Source organism: Coccinella septempunctata, chromosome 6, assembly GCF_907165205.1.
Source record: "Coccinella septempunctata chromosome 6, icCocSept1.1, whole genome shotgun sequence".
NCBI classification, from domain to species: domain Eukaryota; kingdom Metazoa; phylum Arthropoda; class Insecta; order Coleoptera; family Coccinellidae; genus Coccinella; species Coccinella septempunctata.
In genome coordinates, this window is record NC_058194.1 from 13638170 (window position 1) to 13655809 (window position 17640).

The 17640-nt window shown below is 34.8% G+C and overlaps 1 protein-coding gene across 2 annotated transcripts in view; it reads left to right on the forward strand.

Moving 5' to 3' along the window:
• LOC123315696 (lachesin-like) overlaps window positions 1-17640 on the forward strand; it is a 207571-nt gene that overhangs the window by 86018 nt on the left and 103913 nt on the right. For both annotated transcript variants that reach the window (XM_044901524.1, XM_044901525.1), the window contains exon 4: window positions 635-805. In XM_044901524.1, coding sequence (XP_044757459.1) covers window positions 635-805 — 171 coding nt within the window. The remainder of the gene's footprint in view (window positions 1-634; window positions 806-17640) is intronic.

The following is a 17640-nucleotide window of genomic DNA, read 5'->3' on the forward strand; positions in this document are numbered from 1 at the left end:
GATCCATATCGTTTCAATACAGCTGAAAATAATTGATGGAACACGAAACCGAGAGCTAATAGCTGATATGAGTGAAATAGCTATTCACTTCGATGCTATTGAAGCATTATGTTATGAACTTGTAAAAAACTAAAATTCTATATATTGGATATTTTCATTATATTTCATAGTAAGTCGTTGAAATACTGCATTTTCATGCCAAAGTAGATAAAGCACTGACAAAATGATATTCTGCATGAATATCCACGTACTGAAAGTGCTTCTCTCAAATTATTTCCATGCTCTTGTGGAACGAGATCCTACTTCTAAGATATTCCACACACCTTTCAGCTATTTGGTTTGAACAGTTCCAATCTTACAAGACCACAGTTATCACAACGCAACACAATTATCTGTCATATTTTGTTTAGATTTAGAAACTCGCCTTTCGAACGCGATATCGCACATACTGTTTACATGACTCAAAGTTTTCATATCATGTTCAATTTTCATATATTCGAGGCGAGAAACTCTCACCGTGTGAATGAGCCTTTAAGAGGTAATATTTTCACGAAATAACTACTGAAGGTGCGTTTGTTTAGACATCAACGAATATACTCTCGAATATGACAGTAATCGAATTCCTCTTTTTAAGTGCCACCCGATATCGATGATTCTGGGACCAGCGGGGATGTCACGATTTCAGAAGGCGAAAACGTCACGCTGTCTTGCAGCGCTACGGGACATCCCGAACCTCGAATACTTTGGCGGCGAGAGGATGGTAATCACATTACACAGCACGTCTCGCCCCAAGAGACCCAGAAAGGTAGGTGTGAACATTTTACTAAGAAAATTCAGTCCTGCTGAAAAACAAGCCTAGAATTTGGCCGGCTTTAGTATTCAATGAATATATTAGCATCTAACTGGGGAAATCATACGAGGGCTGCTTCGCATACAATTTTTGGTGATGAGTGTTCCTTAGATTCATAACAGCAGGTTTTCACGGCTTGCGATTCTTGTTCGTTTGATCTAAGAGCAATCCGAAAAAAAATAATTTCTCAAAATATCATCAAAAAGAGCAACAGGGCCCTGTTGCACCAAACTGCTCTGCAACTTTTCAATTAGAATTGATAAAAGGAAGAACAAAATCTAGATGCATTTCAGTAAACTAATAGCCATTCTGTCGTACCAAAATATAATCTGCACAATGAAAAGCGAAAAATTACGAAGAATCTCTTAGAAGACCTACCGTCTGCTCTTGAAGGCTTCAAGACAATTTCTTATGGGGCCTTTTTCTGAATATCATCATACTGGGCCTTATGAATTTACCTAACGTCGCAGTGAGCGTTGAAACTTTGTCAATTTGCCATGTCCATGTGTTTTTTTATAGCAGAGAAATTCTGTTAAACATGAACCTCTTCTAAGGAACAGTCTGGGACAACTCGCTCTCCTAAGAGCGGTGCTCACCTTCCTTAACCTGCTACTTTGTAGATTTCGGGCATCTGCCTGAAGGTCGATCGTCAAGAGAGCAGTTCATTTTTTTCGCACAATAGAGTTTTGGAGTTTTGTATTAATTCTCTTCGGGTGTTATTTCTTGAGATATTTCAATTTACTTTTTGTCCTTATTACAATCTCTTCTTCAGGATGATTTTGCTAGAATCCTTGAAGTAAATAAGTTACTTTCGTGTTTCTTCTCAAATTATATTAGGACATTAGAAGTGAGTGAAGTGTAATGCACCAAATCAATATTTTCATTATTACCTATTTTGTTTGAATTTTTTTTTATTGAAATACCAATCTTTTTGCCAGAAACAGGTGGATTCATTTTTACTGGGGAAGATTAAGTCACTGATAATTTTTTTATCAACCATTGTCTATACGGGTGTCCCACAAAAGAGGAATGAAGTTTGATTTCAATTTTTCAAATGGGACACACTTTATTCAGTAGTGTTTTTCAATTCTCTGGAACTTCCTGCATGGTCTTGTATACTTTTCACATATTTTCCTCCAACAGTTTTTAAAATATTCGTTATTTTGCTACAAAAAATGATACCTGTATAGGCTATGTTCTTTAATTATAACTCACGAATCCTTGCACATACCAATAACAGCTTTACATGGATTGAAAGATTTCAAGGAGTCATAGCCAGCTATAATAAAGCATCTCCTGCGTATGAAGTCTCCACTGAAGACTATCAACATGACGAATTCCAAATCGACCTATCTTTATTTTATCAAATGCTCTGCATATGATATGCTTTCATCATTAAAATAACTGTTCATTTGACAAAAAGTGAAGTAAAATGATTAGTTATTTGGATGATGAAAGAAATCATATGCATTGCATTCGAAAAAATGAAGATCAATCGATTTGAACTTCGTCATGTTGATAGTCTTTTTGTGGACACTTCATATGCTGGGGATACTTTATTGTGTGTATATGAAGTGTCCACAAAAAGACTGTCAACATGACGAATTCCAAATCGACTTATCTTTATTTTTTCAATTGCTATGCATATGATTTTTTCCATCATTAAAATGACTATTCATTTGACAAAAAGTGAAGTGAAATGAATAATTATTTTGATGATGAAAAAATAACATTTGCATTTGAAAAAATAAAGAGATATGGATTTGAACTTAGTCATGTTGATAGTCTTTTTGTGGACACTTCATATGCATGAGATATTTTATTATAGCTGGCTATGATTCTTTGAAATCTTGTCTTTCAATCCATGTGAAGCTCTTATTGGTATGTGCAACGCACAAAGCCCTTACACGTATCATTTTTTGGTCAAAATGACAAATATTTCGAAAACTATTAAAGAAAAATATGTGAAGAGTATACAAAAGCATGTAGGAAGTTTCAGAGCATTGAAAAACGCTACTGAATATAGCATTTTCCATTTGAAAAATTAAAGTTAACCACCATTCCTCTTTTGTGGGAAAGCCGATATATTCGAAAATATTTTTGGGTTGTGCTATTCTTGGAGTAATTCATGCGTCAAAAAATTCTGCCAAACATTGACCCCTACAGTTATAATTTCCTCTGTTTCATTAGTGGAACACCCTGTATGAGAGCGATCAAATGTTTAAACTTATCGAATTCGAATTTCACATTCTTATCTCTTTTTGAGGTCACTACATACCCTTCATCAGGATTATTGTTGATGTTTTGAAGTTGTATCAAAAACGTTCACTTTTTGTACTGTAATGTTCTTGATCTTGTTCTTTTCAACTTCTCATGCGACATTAAAATTGGGCTTCAGCACAATATTATTTGAATCATAGGTCAAGAAATTTGGTAGGTTTCTTGAACCTTAGAGCCTTAAATTCTGATGAATTATTTATTACTTCTAATCCTAATTAAAAATGAAGAATCAAACATATAATTTGAAAAACAAACTATCCGCTAATTTGATTTATTCGATTTGAAAGTAGTGAAAAACACGGAATTTACATGTACCAAGTACCCACCAATTGAGTACATTAATTATAGTTATAGTTTGATAAGGGGGTTACATTCCACTGCGCCATCTACAGCTCGCCCTCTAGATCCAGAGTTCCAATGAACTCCAGTATCTGAGAGGGCTTCAAGGAGCCTCATTCCTATTATAATTTTCTCGTCAAATACATTCCTTGCGCAGGCTTGCAATGGCGAGGTATTCTGTAACAGGACTTTTCTCCTCTTCTCAACATAATCTACATTCGTCAGATTTTGTGTGGAAGAATGGAGACTTGAATACAATGAGACGGACTAATATAAAAACTGAATATTTCGGACGCACGTTTAATTTGATTTACCCTTTGAAAATAGTAAAAAAATTCAGATTGCCTTTTGCCCTTTTGAAAAATATTATCGATAGTCATATTTCACATTTGTAAAACTTCATACAACGTTTGTTTTTACACAATCGAACTGTCCTGTTATTTTGCGAGTGAACTATAATTTTTCCTAGGGGGCAGTTTCCATATGGCAAAGGAAGGAACTAAATACTCGACTGATGGCTTTTTGATAATGAAAAACTACGTCTTCAACCTTTTTGCTGGAGATATGGTAAATTACATCATCTTGAAACTATCGATCCATGTACGAAAAAAATATTCATTTTCATAAAATATTCCTTCATCTAAAGACGAATTCTTAGAAGATATTCGTTCACTGTATTTCTATATCAATTTATATATTGATGGATACAAAAGAAGCTTCCGATAAAGAAACAACGAACAAGGAGAATTGGTATTCCCTTGGGCGAAACATTGCAGTCTACTCTACTGAAAGTAGTCTTATTCATCGATTCCTACATCAGTTCTGGCAGACACTGAACTTGATATTCTCATATTTCATTTAACTGAGGAGAACGTTGCCTGCAATCTCGAGAGACTCAGAATGATATTAGGCAACTTGGAGCAGAGCATGGACGGCACCGAAACACAAAAAAAGAAAGCGAAATCAAACGATAAAAATATCGAAGGTTCATCGGCAATACTTGAACAGTTGGGATATCTCAATGGTCCAATGCAAAATGAGCTCAGCAGAAAATGGAGTGAATTGGCCAAAAAGTTGCTTAATTGTGAGCAGCTATAGCTTGAACACTACTTTGCCTATATTGGATTTCAAATTATATACTATGCAAAGTTCTATCCTTCATATGGAAAAGTATGTACATTTGAGGCAGCAAAAATTTTGTTTTCTAGCGAAGGGTGGAAGGTTTAACTGAATTTTTTTTATATTAAGTAAGTTCATAAGTTTTGACTTTTTCGACATTTTGAAATATAAAAAATATAGAATTTGCTATAAAAGCGATTTCTATAAATGAAATTCAAGTTCAGAATATGTTGTCAATACTTGATGAAAATCCATAATTGTACTGAGGACCCTGAATTTCACGGCCTTCATTAGAATGAGTTTCAGGTTTCAATCTTCTGTCTAATCAAAGTAGTGGATTGAAATGTCCCCCTTCTTGCTCCTAACAGTTCTGACATCTCTTGACATATTTTTACCCTCCGTTGATCGGAAATCAACGCTTGATTGACGAATAGATGTCAATTTGTTTTCAATGGATAATTCAGTCATGATCATTCAGAATATCATTCTCGCATTAAATTATGACTTTTATACGTTCATTCAATAATTCTCAATTGATACTTCTTTAATATATTCAGAAATTAAAAGGTTTCAGTGATTTCGTTTCAGAAATCAAGTGAATGTCAAATTGTTGATCGGACAATCAAAGTTTTATGAAAGCCGCTGTAAGTCGCTGAAACATTTATTAATAGAATATTTCTATTCTACTCTTGTTTCCTAACTTCTATTTATAATTTGCTGATAATTTCAATAGAACAATGCAAAACGCCAACAGTTCACCTGGAAAATAAGTACAGCACAAGCTAAGTATTATGGTTGGCACAATATTGATATTTCATAGCCTACATGATGATGAATTTTTTCGAACGCACGTAATAAAAATTGAATAATACCACCACAGTACACTTCAGAGGTATTCTGTGACGGAGCCATAAATCTGAGGAGAAAACCAGAAAAAACTACAAAATAATGGCAGAGCGTTGCTTCAAAATAATGATGTGAATATTATATCATTATTTGAATTTGATATTCGGTTCCTTTTCAAGGATTATTATATATGATTGAGACAACCAAAAAAACAAAAAGGAATCGAAATTTCTTTTCTATTTTAAGTGTGTTGTCGAATATTTCCAAGGTTTGCGAGCATTTCTGTACTCGCCCATTTCAACGAAAATGATTCAAAAAAAGTTTAATGGAAATAAAATATGTGATCTCATATTACATTAACTTCATATTATTATATTCCACCAATAAAATCAGTCAATTCATCATTATTTTCCTACAAGAGCAATCATACCAATACGAATTTTGATTGAGAGAAACTTCACCTACTGATTCCATTAAACAATGTAACTTCATACATTCAATCAAAGCACAATGGGGATGAACCATGTTATTCAATATTCTGTGTGGCATCAATATGCTGTAAGCGAAATCTCTTTGAATAACATCGCAATTAGCTCTGTTCACGGATTGATATTTGCAGCTATTCATATGGGAGAATACGGAAATTCCGTTCGTAAATTGCATAATAGATTCAACAGTTTCCATGCATATCGTGAGCTATTAATATATTTGTTTCTATTAATTCAGCTGCACTGAATTCCCCTGGTCGTCATCAAAACTATTTTCTGAAAAATAATCGCTGAAATATCACATAAGCAGTCTGACACTAAGTCAAAGTGAAATGAATCCATACATTGATATGACTTGTATTTGCAAGAGTTTCAGGAAGCCTGATTCTTCAATACCTATATGATTAGTTGGAGTATTGGAGTTGGAGAATAGAAAACGAAGCCAGCTGGGAGAAGTTGCGCTCTCTGTTGCGCAGCGCTCCTTCATAGGTAAAAAAATTGCAGTTATTTTAGTATGATTTATTTTGTGTTGCATCTAATTCAGAACACAATTGGGAATATAAATTTTTTCTTCAACAGACCGTTACTAAATGCCTGTGAAACTTCAAGCCATTCCAGAAAGGCTGAAATTTTTAAATTATATTATCCAAATATTCAAGAGTTAAACATTAAATTGGAAGACATTAATTCTGTTGCTAAAAGAAGGCAGACTTCCCCAAACTTTCAAAAACTACATTATCCCATAAACACTTACGAAGTGAATGATCTCAAAAGAGTCAAGAAATCATTTCAGGAAGGCTGAAATTTTGATATTATATCATTTACATATTCAAGAGTGAAATATGAAATTGGCAGACGCCAATTCGATTGTTAAAAGAACGCAGACGCTCTTAAAGATTCAAAATACTACGTTATCGGATAGTACACTTGCGAATAAGTGTATGGTCGGAAAAAAATTCAGAAATAATTTCGGGAAGGCTGAAATTATCCGTGGAATCAGCGGACACCAATTCGGTTGTTGAAAGGAGGCTGACGCCAACACACTACGTTTTTGGTAAGGGCACTTTAGAGAGAATGATCGCAAAAGAGTCGAGAAACTATTTCAGGAATGCTGAAATTTTAATAATCAAGCCGATAATCTACCTCACTGAGTAGTTACTCCGTTTCGGAAAATGCACGTAATCGAATTGAAAAATCACATGAATTCAGTAAAGCTGATTCACAAAAAAAAACAATTAATATACCAAAATAAAGTTTGAGGGCGTCTCTTTAACAATCGAATTGGGGTTTTCTAATTCCATGGTAAACTCTCGAACATGTATATATTGAAATAGAAAAATTTCAGCCTGGCTCTTTTGGGATCATTCACTTCGCAAGTGTTGTCCGACAAAGCAGTATTTTGAATCTTTGAGATCATCGCCTTGTTTTAGCAACCGAATTAATATCTGCCAATTTTATGTTTTACTCTTGAATATCTGAATAATATAATATCAAAATTTCAGCCTTCCTGAAATAGTTTGAAATTTCACTATTTTCTTTATCCAGAATGGCGTCTGCCAGACATTCAACAACAGCCAAAACGTCTGCCCAGAAAAATTCATATTCTAAAATGTGTTCCGAAGTAGATGCAACCAAAATAGATCTTCCTAAAATGATTTTATCTTTTTCACCTAGAAAGGACCGCTGCGCACTAGAGAACGCAACATCTCCCAGCTGGCAGAAGTGCGAGTCTAAGGAATCATATTGAAAAATCAATTCTTGTTCTTTCGACGTTGCTAGCTCTCGTACTACAAGAATTTGAGAGCGATGAAAATGTTGGAACTAATTAATTTTTGTTCTGAATTCATATATAAAAATGATAGATCTCTTTTAAGGATATGGATGTCCTAGCACATTCATTCAGAACTCAGAACTACCATCCAAAACACGGTCTGTAAATATTCCTTCATTTGGAGTCTTGCTACTGAAACGAATGGCAAAAGGTAGAATTTTTTGGAATATTCGAAAATCTTCAATATCTTGAGAACCGACGGACTTTTACCAAACATAAAACATATTTTTCTGAACCTCCACAACGTCCTTTACCCGCAGGTACCATTTTATTCATTCATTACGCCCATATAACCCTACATAATCTAATTGGCCAATAAAATTTCTACATTATAATCTAATAATTTCAAGGAAGTGGAAGGACAATTAATCAACCTACTCTTGTTTTCAGCTCCCCTATGATTTATTTTTTTTTTTGATGTAGCAGAGGGAAAATCTGCAAGTCAGACGAACCATTCTCTCCTGAGGGGGGATTCTAACTCTCCTGAGCTCGAGACCCACTAAAAACCCTTTACTGCTTCTTGAATATTGGTTCCGGGCATTTGCCTATAAACCGTCCATCTCTTAGTCGGTTTTCTTTTCACACACTATCGTGCTGGGATGAGTTTATCCTCTATTGGATAGCACTTTATTGGATTTTTCAATGAGATTCTGTTCTTATTTTAATCTCTTTTCAATTGATCTCTTGGTCTTCTTCGGTAAATTCGCATTCTCCTTTTGTCTTCCTCTGGGTCGTAGTCCACTACTATCCGAGTTCTTGATTCGGATGGTTTTTCGCTGTTTCGAATAATTTCTCTGCTTTTCTGCTCATGAATTCCGTTATGGTTTTCCACTTTAGGTCCCTGTAAATCTGTCTTTTCCTGACAAACCAAGGTGCATCTATTGCACATCGTAGCAGCTTGTTTTCAGTGGCCTGAATTCTTTTGATATGGCTCTTTGCCGCGAAACCCCAGGCAACTGATCCATAAGTCAGTTGAGGCCTAGCAAAGGCTTTGATTATCTTCAATGTTGTCTCTTTCGACATGTGGCTTCTTCTTCCTATTAGAGGGTAGAGTCTATTCATCGCAGCTTTCGTTTTGTTGATTGCTTGAGCTTTATGGGTATTATTTTGTGGTTTATTTTTTCTAGTGTTTTGAGCACTCTTTGAAAGAGAAATTTTAGGAAGAAATTGTATTTCTTTTTGTACACTGGAGAAAAATAAACTTATTATTATTATTATTATAAATTGAAATAAGAGCTTCTGAGGGGAACTTCGGTACCTACGGAGAATCAGGATAAAATAGTATAGTATAGTATAGTATAGTATAGTATAGTATAGTATAGTATAGTATAGTATAGTATAGTATAGTATAGTATAGTATAGTATAGTATAGTATAGTATACTATAGAATATTACGATATGTTTATATTCACATCATGAAAAATAATATTTCTGATAGAACAAACACTGAATTCGAGGCGCTAGAATGAGCCTGGTTTCAAATATTCCTTCAAATCTTGAAATCCATTTTTATCAATTAATCGTTAGATTTCATGAAAAAAATCAAAATACAATTTGTTTTATATAGGGTGATGAAATAGTTGGATACTCAAACACAAAAATAGAAATAGTATTCTGTATATAATAATATAATAGTATTCCACATACCAGGTGGATTGTTGTTCCACATTTTTCAGATAAGTAGAATGACCAGGAGTTCTGGGAGTTAATAAAGTAAGTCAAACTTATCTTATGCGAGATGGTGAGAACAGCTCTGTTAGGGGACACAATAGTCCTTGAGGGAGCCGTGAGATGAAACCCCTTCCTAACTATCAACTATCCTTGACTCGAATTGAGTGTTTTTGTTTCATCAGGAATATTATATTTCATGATGGAATTATAAAAATATTGTAATATTCTGACTTCAACATATCATGAAAACGATAGAAAATTTGTATCATTCAAACAAAGAACAGATCTTTCTTCAGTTTTTTTCGCTCTTCTCAAATTCCTATTTGAATTCATTTTACCTCATAGACCGTGAGATATTTCTCACCTGACAAGTAAATTGAAATATTGAATACGGGCCTGCAATTTTTTCTATTTTTTTTATTGTGCTGAGGGTGAATGTCTATAAGAACAAGCTTGTGAAATATCAGCGAAAAATGTACCATATTAACGAATATATGGGAGTTTGAAGATTTAGCATTTTTTCATAAATCACCCTATATCTCTGAAACGAATACCCTTATGGGACATTTGGAACCCAATTCTCATTCAGTTTGAGGTCCTCCACTTAGCAGTTGTCCCTTACGTCACCAGTCACCCTGTAAATAGTGCGCAACATTCTCATCCGAAAAAGCTAGTGAATGACTTTGGTGATTATTTGGCAACTGTTACTAGAAAAAAACTTGGGGGATCACTTTGGTACATCAGTACCTATAAAAAATTGTACACTATAACCATCTATGTATAGAGAATTCTTTCTTTTTCGCACCCGTTACTTCACTGGAAGTTACCACTAGAGTGAAAAAACTCGCAAATAATAAAGGCTGTTACTAGAGTCCCGAGTGACGTCATTAAATTCGGGACTGATATTTGGTCCCGAATTCAACGATGCGCTGCACTGGTGCTTTGAAATTATTAAGAAGTGAAAGAAGTAGCGAAAATCATGAGCCTATGCCCAGTCAAATGGAAAAAATGATTTATATTTCAATCGGGCATGTAAATATGTTGTTAAAGTATATTTTGTTTTCAAATCATCACATTTATAAAGAGAAAAGAAGAGCAATCTTGAAATGAAATATTTTGAACAGAACCACTACCTTTACATTTTTGGCTAAATTTTCATACACATACACAAAAATACATTTCATTGAGGTGCCGCAGCATTGTATCGTTATTTCATATAGAATATCATACATTTCACAAATATATTTTTCAGCTTCCTTTCTCGATCAAATTTTTTTAGTCAAGAATGGCCGTAGGGAAGAGGTTCACTTCTGAATCAAAAATTGTCTGGCAATTCCTCTGGATCAATTTACACTAAGCAATTCTCAACTTTCTCATCAGTTAGAATTGCATAATTCGATGCTCATTCCATTCTCATATTCCAAGATAGTATTTCTCCTGTCTTTGCAATCTTGATTTTGAAAAAGCCCACACTATTTTTTGATAAGCAATCACTACTTGAATTTTTTCGCAACTATTCATAACTAATATTATACGATTCGCGAACATAACCTCAAAACTCTTTTACAATGGCGGGACTGCATGGACAAGGATCCCAAGTAAGGACAAGAGACTTGTTTGGTAATTGAGTCATTTGATTTCGTTAGTCGGGACTGGACACGGATCCCGAGTCGGGACTCTAGTCACAGCCAATAATAAAAGCAATGGAATTGATCGGCTCTCGGTTAAAGTTATCAAGGCGGTAATTGACGAAATTTCGAGGCATATAGCGCACCTCACAAATCTTTATATCATTACTGAAAAGTTTCCTTCAGCTCTGAAATTCGCCAAAATTATATCAATCTACAAAAAAGCCGATCGGGGAGACATTTAAAACTACAGACCTGTGTACCTATGTATATACTGCCTAGCCTACAACTAGCCCCTCCGTGTTTTGTATACCTGTCTATCCTTTTGTGCAAATCTTTGCTGGTTGTTTAGATTATGATTGTGAGCATTTTGATGACGACTGGACAGTGAAAATAAAGGAAAAAAAGTCTCTCTTACAACCTTCTTGACTCATCTTTCGTTTTGTAATTTCTTAGTATTGAATATTAAATTTTTTGTTACCAGATATATTTAATTGTAAATTAGGAATATTCAATTCAATAGGGAACGTAATTATGATACACGAAATCTAGATCTTCTTTTTCCACAACACAGATTAACTATGACAGAGAAGGGTCTATACTATATGTATATTAAACTGTTCAATAACCTGCCTGACAACGTTAAGAGATGTAATGATGTAGGAACTTTCAAGAACTTGATAAGAAAAATGCTGGTTCGATTGGAACCATATAATTTAGATGAATATTTTAATTCCATTAGTCTGCATTTGTAGAAATTAGACTTTTTTTGACGTCATTTCATTTCTTATATTAACATCTTTGTAAGATTTGAAATAAAGAAGATTTATCTATCTATCTAGGAATAGAAAATCGTAAAAAGCTCCGACGGAACAATGAAGTATGATTTGATGTATCGTGTATCGAAATCCGTTCAATTGACTTGGTTATCCTTCACGAACTGAGGAATCACAGACTCAATTTTCCACGTACCGATGTAATCCCCATATCGCTTTATACCTACACGTGTGTAGCGTCACAAAAATAAAGAATTCGGCATCCAATGAACTAGTGATTCAATTTTTCGGAAGCAACTCAACGTCAAATGTCCCCACGGAAATTGGTTCTGCGTTTACGAATTCCACGTACCTTCGATAATCTGCCAGGACGTGAGAATTTATGTTCCGACGATGCGGGAGTTCGACCAGAATCGAAAATCGGGACTTATTGCTATGCAGTCACCTGTCCTAATGTCATAAAGCATATTCAGAAAGGACTGGAGATTTGCTTAGTCTCTTCCTGTTCTCAAACAGTGGGAACTCCTTAATCATAGAATATCAATGCAAAGCGAAACGAAAATTCAAAGCTGTACAGAAATCTTTTCAGGCTGCGTTTTGTGAAAAGTTTATTTCGGAAATAATTGTAAAAAAGCATGGGCATGGGCATGGGCATGGGCATGGGTCAGGAACTTTTGGCGAGTTTACTCAAATTCATCATCATTGTGGTCACCCATCCAGGCAATGAGCAGTTATTAGCTGCTTGGTTAAGATTAGCTGAAGAAAAAAAATAGTTTTCCAATATTTTCGAAAAAGGAAGAATTCGATCCAATAGGACAATAGAGATAAGCTAGAAAATGTTGTTTTGAAGGTTTATGCAGAAGTGTTGCATTTTATTTTCTAGATTCACGATTCCTTCTGAATTTTGCATAAGCCCTAGTAACGGTTCACCAGACCTGTGCCGAGCACTGAAAAAAGTGCTTCGAGCAGTAATACCGAGCACTGACAAAATGTGCTCCCGAGTATCGAGCACTAAGCACCGATTTTTCACAAAAGGCTCGCGATCAATATGCACTTTGAGGAAGTAATTCGATTTTGCGAGCACTACGCACTAAGCACTTGTCTGAAAAACTGTTGGAAATAAGATTTTTTGTTATAAAATCTGAATTCGCTCGAAAAAACAGAGTTCTCTCTTTCTTCGAAGCTATAAGTTTTTCGTCCTAGTCTACAGCAGCTTCATGATTCCATAAGTATAGAAAAATAATTTTTTTCACGAATGGAAATATGAATTCTACGAAGGCGTAGTAGGAAGCCACATCATATTTCAAAAATATTTTTAGCCTAATTAGGATTTTAAAGTAGGAATTTTATTTATTATGCATACTTGTTCTATGATGGCATGAACTAATTCCTGAAAGCTTGCTTGTTCAAAGAATATTCATATTCATATAAAACTGGATGTTCCCATATTTGGGATAAATCGATGATTATATTTATGCATTTTCAAAATGGTATAATATGTGGCGCTTCTACGACTTCAAAGAATTGCAGAGCTCGGTTTTTGTTGAAGCACGAAGTTAGCGGAAACGTTTAAAATTTGTAGCATTTTAGGCTACTAATTAGAGCCCAATTTGTTCTTTTGGAGTAAGTTAGCATATCATTAGTAATTTTTGAGTTATTCCTGATTTTAGTTATTTTATAAATCACGCCATCTATGAAAACCATTGACAAAATCGCGAGCGCGATTTTGTCGTAAATCACATGTGACAGATTGTGGCAGTTTTTATTCAATAGAGAGAAATCCGACAAGTGTTCGCAGGCGTTCATCTGAAGATATTCAAATGCGTTATTTTTCCTATCGATTCTCCTCATTTGGATAATGGAAGAAGGGAATTAGGTTTTCACAAAATGCCACTTTGTTTCATGCTATTTCATATACGTACCTACCTGTAAGCAATAATATCAAAAGCAGAATTGAATTATACATCCATTTCAAGTGAATTACATGAATGAATATTGTCTTCATAAATAGGCTGAGTAAGATCAAAATATTCATATTCTTGGGTTTATATTATACAGGGTGTTTCACCGCGATAGGTAATTAATTGTTTTCGGAGAAGTAATCGAAATTTCATACTGAAAATTTTTATGTTGGGATTCTCGACCATGAGCTTTCTCCCTTAAATAATTTCAGACCTTTGCAACTTCCTTTTATATGGCGGCATTAGATTTCTAGTTCCTTATTTCCAATGGCACACCCAGTATATCTTAGCATCGTTAAATAGCCGATTTGGAAGCAATTCTAACAGAGTGTCATATCATGGGTAAATACTCCAAGATTTATGTGTTATTGGGATTCTTATGATGAAAATATTGAAAACTCGGAAGGTCCCAATTTTTTAATATTAATGCTGGTGAGGGTCCTTCCGAAAAAACCGTCGAAGATCAAGAAAACCAGCGAATTCATCAAAACTCAATATTTTCAAATTGAAACTGCTTGATTAGTCTGTGACTTAATTGTTTGTTGGTATTGTTGAGAATCCATAAACAGTTCACGAAAAATTGAGATCATTTATCAAAACATCGAATTCAAGTCGAATTAATTCAGAAACATAACATCCAATGATTGATTTGATTTTTAAAATTTCTACAGAATAAGGCCGTCATCTGCCAAACGGCTGTTGAGGATTTTCTTATATTTTCTACACAAGTCGAAACTTTGCAACTAGTTGTATTGTTTCAATTTTTTTGTGTCGGTATTTTTAGAATATCAGGAAAAAAGTTCAGCTTTCAACTCTAATGAAATCATATGAGCAAAAGGCAAAATGGTTCCTTAACCTACGTCTACCCTATATCTTTTTTTTAACGGACGTGATTGATTTTGATCGAATAGTCTAACCATATATCTGTGGTATACCGCATGGTTATAAGGTGACAACGCATCGATCGCTTATTCGTGTTTCGACAAGATGTCCGAAGGGCTTACTGCTCAGTAATCCCCAGAAGTAATCGCGAGCACTTTAGTGCTCGGCAGCTCTTTAGGGATTACTAAGCACACTAATCCTTTCGAAAAAGTGCTCGAATTACTAAGCACTAAGCACTGGTTTAAACGTGCTCGGGAGCACAAAAAAGCTTCAATTGTTTTCACAAGCACAATACTTTGGTATGGCTCTGCGGTACACTAAAACAATATTCTGACTTTCAATTCAACTAAATTGTTATTATTTTGACTGACTGAAGATGTCAATAACTCTTAAATCATTGACCGTGTTTTGCCCACTAATGAACTTTGGGCATTCGGAACATAGACTTACATGTGAATAATTCCATAAATTTGACGACGAATTCATCAGCAATGAGTGAACTGCAAGTTTGACACACTTTTCAGAGAAAAAAATATATATTTTTCCTACAATAAAAACAATTGCGCAATAAAATAATACGTTCTCACTAACTATAGACGCTTTTTTGTTGAATGGAAATGTTGGATTCGTGTCGATCGTGTTCTTTTTTATTTTTTCAATAATTTTCTTGTATATTGTATATAGTTTACTCAATTTGATTACTTATTCATGTTGTGCTCCTCGAGTGTAATCCTAGACATCACACGAATGGGTTCTACAATGGTTTCGTGCAATATTCGTATCAGAAAATATACCATAATGTTGGAACATTATTATTATTATAGTGACTGCGATCAGTTGGCAGGAATTCACTCTTTCAGAAGGACAACCAAATTGATTTATTGTTTTCCTACCGTACTCAATCAGTTCCTAAGCAGATCATCAATCACTTTCATAAGTCTAGCAATTTCACTAAGAGCATTCGTAGTCATATGGCAAGGTCCGGACGCTTGCACAATATATCTTCAACATTTTCCTTCCGAGATGGTTAATTACTAATTACTTTTTGGTGACTCGCCCACCCGATACAAAAGTAGAAATTTAACGAATCTTTTCGTTTATGTGAGTCTTGGAATTTTCTAGAGGATTGTAGTGGTTTGCATTCACCATTGCTGGACAACTGTCGTGAAGTTTTCTCCTCAAAGAACACAATAGGATCGTGGTCCAACAGGTTCAAACATTGATGCACTTTTCTTAAGTTCATCATATTTTTCACTTCCCTCGATAACACAATAATGTGGCACTCCTAAATGAGTCACTTTGTTACTTTAAGCTTTATGGTTTGGAGATATTTTCATTTCAGCAGAGAGTTCGGACTGTTGGATTCCCAGGCAATTTAGTGTTTCGTGGCTTTCTTTTGCTATGTAGATGTGCAACCTTACGAGGATTCTTTTCAAACACCCATGGGCGCACATCTAGACAGCCTGTATTTCCGACTGGAAGATGTTCGAGTCATATGATGGTAAGGCGCATTTATACCAAACGAGCATTATTCGCGAACACTGTTTGCAAACAGTAGTACGGGCGGTGTAAACAGTCATCGGCGCCGAACAGAGTTCGGTTTAGAACGTTTCAGAGAGCTCGAGCTCATTTCGCCACATGCCGGTAAAGTAACGTTTCATTATAGGGCACTGTTTGCGAACAATGCACGCAATATGCACAGGCGGTGTAAACACTCATCAACGCCGAATAAAGTTTACGAAGCCTGTTTCAAAACGTTTTAAAATGCTCGATCCTGTTCCGTCTCATGTCGGTAAACCGACGAATCATCAAAGGGATTCGGATTTCCTTGCACATCTGGCGTCATATCATCGAAATCACCGGTGGACCGTGATAAGTTATTGGGTCTTGGTATTTAATTTATTTTGAATTTTGGTTAGATCTCTTGAATCGTGATTTCATAATTGATCAATCCATTTGAAATGGAGTCCATTTACGATGGCTTCACAGACAGACGGTAATAATTTTCGATATTGATGGTTTTGAGATTCGGTAAAGGTACATGACACTTCCATAAGAATCTCCCGTAGCCTAGGCTGACCAGATTATCCAATGTTCAATGACGGACGGACCTAATTTATATATACAGGGCGAGTCTTTGAATCGTAGAAATATTTCAACAATATAGATTCTTGAGATCAAAAGAAAAATTTTTTTCTTGTACCATTTTTTCCGATTCAGCCCTGATAAGAAGATATAGCCATTTTAGGTTTTCATAATGAGCTGTGTCACCCCTGGAAAAACAAATTACCTTCAAAATAACTAAATGAATCTGTGACGTCTGTGGATCTTTCAAAAAGAGTTGCATTCGGTCAAAATTACCCAATTTTTCGAATTTCACAGATATCTTTTATTTTTGAACTTCAAATTACTCGAAAACTATATTCCCGAATTCATTTCATTCGATAAAGCCGTTAGTGAGAACTAGAAATAACATTTTTTCAATATTTTTCAACAACCTGTATCTTTTAAACCGAGCCGATTCGGAAAAAACGGTATAGGAAAAAAGTGTTTCTTTTGACCTCAAGATTCTACTGTGAAATATTTGTACGAGTCTATAAGACTCCCCCTCTATATGATTCCAGCTACTCAGTTTCCTACAACGTATGGCGATAAAAAAAAATCTATTTATTGAAAATATAGAAATAATAAAAGTCTATTACAACACAAAAACGAAAATTTAATAATATTAATATAATGGTTGTGCATTACACTGTGGAATGAGAAGAATGCTTTAGGCGTTTCTAGAGAAGCTTCTTCATCCCCAAAATTTGAATGTCTCAAATATTTGGTGAGGGAGGAAGACGCTGCTGCATTACATTTTTTTTATGTTCGTAACTTGAAACATGCCGTACATTATCTCTTCTTCCTCCAAATGCAATCTGAATTGGCCCAAACACTTCGTACATTGGACTTCAGAATCAAGTTTT